At 41.4% G+C, this 7,846-nt stretch overlaps 1 protein-coding gene across 1 annotated transcript in view; it reads left to right on the top strand.

Moving 5' to 3' along the window:
• The window catches only part of WDFY3 (WD repeat and FYVE domain containing 3), a gene marked incomplete at its 5' end in the record, with an annotated part of 75,027 nt that overhangs the window by 3,203 nt on the left and 63,978 nt on the right, over positions 1-7,846 (top strand). Inside the window, 3 exons of the mRNA XM_009698546.1 lie at positions 1,019-1,250; positions 3,469-3,569; positions 4,646-4,864. Of these exons, the coding sequence (XP_009696848.1) occupies positions 1,019-1,250; positions 3,469-3,569; positions 4,646-4,864 (552 nt within the window). The remainder of the gene's footprint in view (positions 1-1,018; positions 1,251-3,468; positions 3,570-4,645; positions 4,865-7,846) is intronic.

Here is a 7,846-nt window from a genome sequence, read left to right as displayed (position 1 = left end):
CCATGGATGGTCTGTACCCTAGGGTTCCCCCCAGCCGATCCGAACCTCTCTTCCACATGCGCTCTTTGCTACTATTATCCATGAGTTGTAGAGCTTGGGAATACCTGTTCATGGAGTACAGGAGAGTCTTAGTAAATGGTAATACAAAGAAATTATTGACAAGTTTCCAAAGCATGTGATATTTATTTCTATGTGTCAACTCAGTTGTTGTACAGCCAGTTGTAACACATAGTTAAAAATACCTTAGTTGAAATGTTTGAATTATTTAAAAGGAACTAGAAAGTATCCTGGATGGTACTGAATTACAAGCATTAAATGATGAAATAAATAAACAAAATAAAATAACTGAATTCATGTTATGACATCAGGTTCAGTACATTTAAAAAGAGAAGAGAAGGAGGGATTCAACTTCTCTTGGCCAGTGCTTTATTTATGCATTTATTTTTAATAGGGTATTATCATGGGGGAAAGTAAACAATGAAAATTGTGGAAATGTGAGTCTGAAAAGTTTTTTATCCTAGGAAAGAGAAGGCAAAGCTAGCTTCTGAATACCGCAAGTTATGTTAAAATTCCTAAGCTAAGCTTACTAAGCCTTTCTGCTTATTGAGAGCTCTGAGACTTTTAGTTCAGAGTTACTGCATCTGGAAAACATGAAGCAGAGTTTTTCCTGCTTTTTAAGTCAGGTAGCGGGAATGTGCCTGAAACGGAGCCTCTGCGAAAGGGACACTTTCCTGATGTTGGTTAATGAGGTGGCCTCTTGGCTCAATTTATTTGCTTTACCACAGACTTGCTGTAATACCTTGCACAAGATGCTCGTCTCTCTGCCTCAGCTGAACATTTTTATAATGAGAGCAATACTTCCCAACTCATTATCTCATAAAAACTGAGAGGCTGAACTAGTCGACGATGATTGACAATTCAGGTATTGCATTGGAAGCAGTACTTGAAAAGTCCAAATAAATAGCCTGAAAATGCCTCCCTTTTGCAATGCTGTGTTGTTTCTTGGCTTCTACTGTAGATAGCATGGTTACCTCAACGGAAGGTCTGGGTTCTGACAGCGTCTTCAGTTTGCATGAAGACAGCCACTATCGGATAAGCAAGAGCCTGCTCAAGCCAGCAGAAGGGAGCACAGTACCCCTGACGAGAGTGAAGTGTTTAGTCTCCATGACAACCCCACATGATATCAGGCTTCACGGATCATCAGTTACGCCAGCATTCATTGAGTTTGACACGTCTCTTGAAGGGTTTGGGTAAGGTCCTACAGTGCTCTCAAATAACATGGGGCACACTGCAATGTTTTCTTACTTTCTTCTTTCAAAGAAATCCTTGGAATTTTTAATGGACTGGTTGCAAACCAGAAACAAATGAATTCTTTAAAGAAAAGAAAGGAATACTTCAATCCACATAAATTTCCACTCTGTCATTCGTTAGTGCTTTGAAACCAAATGCTTGCTTGCCATGTGTGAAAGCAGAAGTAGGTACGTATCTAAACGTTGATAGTGCCCTCTCGGTTCTGGATTTCACGTGCCTTTTAAAATGAAGGAACACTAGCATGCCCTTGCAGAAACCTGCTAGTTGCTAGAATTTATGTGCAATGTTTGGTTGGCCCAAATGCTGTGAAGCCCACTTAAAATTGCCAGAGAACTTGGAAATGTGGAAGTGGGCAAATCAGAAATACAAGTAAAGCTGAGAAGGCAGCTATGTTGAGTCTAAATAACTGGGAAAAAAATGGTTATTAACTGGAGGTGTAGCCTGAATATAATGCTTAACTAATTTTTTTCTTTTAGCACCCAGTATCACCTTCACTTACTGTTTTTCTCTCTCTAATTAAAAATCTGCTGAGTGAGGCACTTTGAGAATCATGTAATATGATTTAACTTGATTGTTCAGAAGATGAAAACATGACACCATTATCAGCATATGTTTAAGGAAAATGTTTTGTCTTTTTGGTTAAAAAAATGGAATAGAAAAATTCAAAACACTCATTTTGTTCTGTGCTAAAGGGTAAATATCTCAAAAACTGCTGTAAAAATTCAGACCAATAGTATAAGGAACAGGTATTAACTTAACCGCCTGCAGACTGGTCCATAGATGAAGGCTCGCAAGTAGGCAGAAAGCCAGTATCTCGGAGAGGGAGGCATTGTGAGGTACGTGAAGTCAGACAATTGTGAATGGCACCTCAAATTGTAAGTAATTGTTCAGAATTTCCCAGAAGCTTGGTTAAAAACCTTGATTAGAAGCTTTATTAAGAAGTTTTTAGTGACATGAATGACCAAAAATGACAACTACTGTGAAGCCCAAAAGAAATAGGCTAGCAAAATGAATTGTCACTGTGGTTGCTCCAGGAGATTTGTAGGTGCCGGTAATGTGTCCAAAAGTAATCCATGTAATGCAGCTGTGACTTCTTGTAATTTCAGCAAGTCATGTAAGAAGGCTACTATAATCAATTAAAAAAAAAAAAAAATCTGAAGACTTTTTGGTCTGTTTTAAAGTGCCATGGTGTTTAATGAGTTCAACAGTTGGCACACCCTTGCTAGTTATCTGCTTAGAGAGAACATGCTTGTAACAGCATTGACCATGGGGGATCCACCCAGAGAAGAACACTTTCAAGAGAGAGTAAGAAGTATATAATGAGAACTGTAACCAAGAGTAAGGTAGTAGTGACCAGAACCATGGACTGCTGTTGCTTTCAAGATGGGTGGTCAAGTTAACTCTTTATAGCCTATGTGAGAACAAACCAACTCCTAGCTCTGTCAGGCAACTCAGCTACAGTATACTTAAACTAGCCAGCTCAAGTGTAAATGTCAACAAAATGATGATTCTTCAGCAAGTTGAAGAGACGTCATTTTGCCTCCAGGAGGACAGTCTGTACAGACTGGAAGCTGAACTCCTATGGGGATTCGCTCCACCTTGGGTAGGCTGGTCACTGAAACAGTCTGGACTCTTAAAATATTTTAGTACCTAAGGGAGGTACTCGTTATATCTGTTTCCATTGTGTTCACAGCATCTGTGGCCCCTGTAAGGACCAAACATAGCTAATTTGATGAAATACGATGTTACTGTGAGAGTGTACATACTTAAAATGAGAACACCATAGTATGCAATTACCAGATTCTTTGAATATTTAGCTAATCCAGTCTCTTTGAGAGTCCAAAACATCTCAAAGGCTGCAGCAAGTTACGGTTGCCAACAGGGGAGCATCTTGCGCTATGGAGCCACGTAGGCGTAAGTCTCTGCGCCTTTGCACCAAAGACATGTGCTTCCGAAGCTCTTTGCATTGGAGATAATTTAGCCTTACAAGGAGAAATCTTGAGAATTCATTTCTACTTTTCATGAATACATACAGTCAAGGAGAGTGATGGTGTGCTTATGGTATATTTTCCCAGGCTATATTATGTTTGTATTGAACTCCGGTTGTATTGACTTTCATGAACTCTATAGTGTGTTACTGGTCTTCTGTTTTAACAGCTGCCTGTTCTTGCCAAGTTTGGCTCCCCATAATGCACCTACAAATAATGCTGTTACAACAGGACTTATTGACGGTGCGGTTGTCAGTGGAATTGGAACTGGTAAGTACTCAAGTATGACTGTTAGCAGTGTTTTGTATCTGATATTGAGTTCTCCTCTTCTATTTCTTTATTAGCCATGAAGTCATAGTATGGTGTTGGACGTTGTACAGTCCTAATTGAGAATTTCTTGTGTCTTTTTGTGTGTGTTTCTGTTGATTTTTGTCCCCAAGGCAAGGAAAAGCAATACAAAATACAAATGTGTGATTGCTTTAAAATACAAGGCTTTCAGCAGAAAGTTGAATTGTAATCAAGAGAACCGTATGAATAATGAACCTGGATGCATTATGAACAAGTTGAGGTAGTAGTGTGAAGAGCATAGGAAACATGGAATGAATTATAATGCTATATTTGTGGCTTTGTTCTACTGATTTCTTGACTGAATTTATACAGGTGTAGTTACACACATCATTACAAAAATCCCATCTAAATTGTTTGCTATCCCTTATACTTATTCGCTGTAGGCTGTTCACTCTACAGGAACCTGGTGTGCTGTGGGGCTAATTGAACGTGATCACTTAGTTTAAAAAGGTGTTAAGTCTAAAAATGAAGTTGAAGGTTTGCTGCAGTTGGACAGAATTAGTGTTAGACAGTACTTGAAGTCTCTGAGCTCTTTGTTCTGTGGAAGCACCCCAGGAGATGAAATGTATGTAGTGGAGAGATCTTCAACAATGGCTTCTTCAGTGAGTCACACCTATGGAAGAAGTATCTCATCACGATATTAGCAGTTTCTGAGGGCCTGATTCATTTCCGTGTTTTTTGTCTAGGGAACTAAAACTGGGTTGTTCTGAACAAGCAGAGTTTCAGAGTTGATTTTTGGTTTTAGAATAGAAGGAAATAGTGTGCAATTCTTGCTTTACTTGAGTTTGAAAAAAAACCCTCTGAGCTAGCTTTATGTGGCTTTTCCTCCAAGCTTGAGTCAGAAATGAAAGAAGTAACACTGAAGTTTGTGAAGGAACAGTTTGAGAAAGCACAGCTGGTGTCATCTGAGCTGGTATGAAAAAAGGAACAGGAACAAGTAGGTATCCTAAGTACTAGCTACTGCAGCTATATAATGGGCTTTCATTTTTGTTTTTTAGGTGAAAGATTTTTCCCACCGCCATCTGGTTTAAGCTACTCAACTTGGTTTTGTATTGAACATTTTAGTATGCCTCCCAATAACCATCCTGTGAGACTTCTTACTGTAGTGCGGCGTGCAAACTCCTCGGAGCAGCATTATGTATGCCTTGCCATTGTCCTCTCAGCAAAAGACCGGTCACTGATTGTTTCAACTAAAGAAGAATTGCTTCAAAATTACGGTAAGAGTTGTGTCGTGTCATCGACTAATCATGACAACATTATGGGGATGTGACAGCCAGTTTATTTTGAACCTAGTATCTAGAAGAATTATGTGCGATTGAGCCTTAGTTGCTGCTTCACCAGCTCCTAATGGGTTTTGACAATGGAAAAATGCAAAATATAAATATTCATGTAGAAATTAAGGAGCTTTATAATTTCCAAAGAAGATTCGATATCTGCATACAAAGAAAATTTTTTGCCAAAACCCCAAATATTACAGATTTGAAGGAGGGATTACATCGATGGTTTTGGAAGGTTTTTGCCTTTTATTTATCTTGTATTGTTCATTTTGGACATCATCCCTTGAGGTGCAAATGTTAACTGTCTTTGCTTTGAAGAAGTTTGGAAATAATAAACTAACAGGTTGTGAAGGCTGTTTCAATCTGGATAGTCCCAACACTGGAGGGCTATTTCAAGGCAATCAGTCATTCACTTCATGTTTTAATGCTGTGATCAGTTTTCAGAAAGGGTTTGTAGCTTCATTCAATATCTGTGATCAAAGGTGGAATTACAGGAGGTGCAGTGAAGACCTAAGTGAAACTGGTGAGGCCAGTGAATTTGTTAGAGAGTGCTATCGGTGCGGCTGGGGGCTTCAGACTTAGCCATCTCCTGTCTCCTGCCTTGTCCTCCACCAGAACCTCCAAAAATGGTCGTTTTTGACAGGCTGTTTGTGCACTGTGGCTGTGGAGGAGCCGAGAGGACCAGGGTAGCCTTCTGCCGATGTTTCAGGCAGACCAACACGCTGGGTTATAAAAATCTGTTCCTCCTTCTGTTCTTTCCTTTTGAGTAGCAGGCACTAATAAAGAATTTATACAACTGTTATTATTTAAAAACAAAACAAAAACAAACAGCGAAGCAGACTGTTACAAGATATTCCTTATTTTCATAAGCAGACATTCTCATCATTAACTGCAGTAGTTTCTCTTAGTAGAAGTCAGGGTCAAAACCCAAAACTTGAGGGCTGAAGACCCGTAGTATAAGGGAGGAACTAAACCTCTTAAATTACAAAGATATTGAGAGTGTTTTCTTTCTCTGAAGACCCAATTCTTGTAAGACAGAATTAAATAAATTTATCTTCATATTAATTGCTTTAGCCTGCACTGGAGCTATAGATCATATGTTTTAAGTTTGTAAGTCCCTATTACCTAACTCTTTAAAGGAGATGGGATTTGAAGAGGCTTTGTCAGAGAAGACCTGAAGGCCTCTGACTATAAAGGCTGGTTTTTAATTGAACAGGATACTTTCCCTTACTGGCGTGCCACCGTGTCATGGCTAAGTTATAGTTGGTGGTGTACCATCAAGTGCTGAGCAGGTAAATACCTGAAGAATGGAGATGGCAGGCCCACCAGCTTGGGGACTGGAAGTGCTGACGGTCTATTGCAAGAATAAATGGAGTGGTTTAAGGATCCCTCTTGTGAGCGAGAATTGTGCTCAGAGGTGTTTGGCTGAGAAAAAGAACTTGAGATTATTTTTGTAACTGAAAGTCAGTGCCAAGTACTCTGCTTTTATAATTTTCCTTGTGCTATTTCTAAAGAAATGAGTGGTATTCTTGTGCAGGCGGCTGTTGAGGTAAGAGGATTAGTGGTTTCTTTTTCTTCAATATGAAAGAAGGAAGAGAGAGATCTGAAAAGCTCCTGAAGCGTTCCGTGGTAGAGAATTTTTGAGCTTTGTCTATTTTTTTTATCCCCCCTCACCCCGAGGGAAGGGGAGCAGACAGGCTTTCAAGTAGAGTGTGGGTCATTCTGCTTTGTGATGGAGAGACTAATGCGCCTGCAAACTGATCGTGCCCTCTGGTATGAAGTCAAAGGCTGCCTTTTAGAGAAATTAAAAAATCATGTGCTGAGAACTAAAGTGATTTCAGCATTCGGGAGAAGAGAATTCAGCACCCATTAGTGAAGGCAGAGCTGGGAGATACTTGAAGAGTATAGGTGGGTGAATTGGGGATGGGTGGTCAGCAGCTTGTGGTTTGCAGCCCCTGCAGAGGGCCTGGGGGGGTTCCTCTGGCTGGCAGGCGTCCGTCTCTGACTCCTCTCGCTGGTGGTACGAGGGCGGCCGATGGAGTGCAGCTCACCTCACCCCACAGCGGCTGGTACTCATGGCAGGTCGGCAGCCTTACAACTGCTGATGTGGTAAGGGAAGGCAAGGGCGACTCGCTGCGGTTACAGCACTGAAATGGAACGGACGAGATGTCACAAAGTCTTCATTTTGACTTGGGCAGAAACGTCTCAGCCCGGAGCTACCCCTTCAGTAGCGGCACTTCAGAAAATTAATTTTCCTTAAAACTGCAAAAAGGGAAAAAGAGGAGCCACCATGCTGAGGCTTGTTACAAGTACTCCCAGGCCATGCTTGATGCGTGTCTCGCTAGGCAGATGTTGTATTTGCAGCTTTTATTAAGGAAAAAAAGTCTCAGGCTTTCAACCTCATCTTTAACTTCACTTGTGCTTTATAATTTAGGATCATTCTGATGCAGACGCTTTGAAAGGCAGTCTTTTTACTTGTATCTTCTTGTGTGTGTGACCTAATTGTTTAAGCAAGCTAGTGGCAAGCTCATACTGAGTGTCTGTGGCCTGCTGCTGGGCGGGCAAGAGGGGGCTTCTGTGAGGAAGAGGCCGGGGCTGCCGTGTGCCAGACATGGCCGGTTCCAGCCAGCTCTGCAGTTGAGCCCAGCAGCCAGGCTGGTGGGAAAACACGTGTAAGAAAGGGTGAAACGCCGCATGGAGTGAGGAGTAAGGGGGGGGGGAAAAAATGTGAGAGAAGGGGCCCTGAGGGCAGAAGGAGAGGAGGGGCAGGGATCTGCGGCCTCTGGAGGGGACCACACCAGAGCAGGGAGTGGGGCCTGTGGAGAAGACCATGGTGGAGCAAAGCGTGAGGAGAAAATCTGGGGGTAGTAGGGGTATCTTTCTCTCCACAGTGTGAGAAAAGTGGAAAATAGCATTCGAGAG

The sequence above is a fragment of the Cariama cristata genome, unplaced genomic scaffold, assembly GCF_000690535.1.
Source record: "Cariama cristata isolate BGI_N322 unplaced genomic scaffold, ASM69053v1 scaffold6894, whole genome shotgun sequence".
Lineage (NCBI taxonomy): Eukaryota > Metazoa > Chordata > Aves > Cariamiformes > Cariamidae > Cariama > Cariama cristata.
Note: the sequence above shows the minus strand (reverse complement) of the source record. Positions and strands in the feature narration are given on the sequence as shown.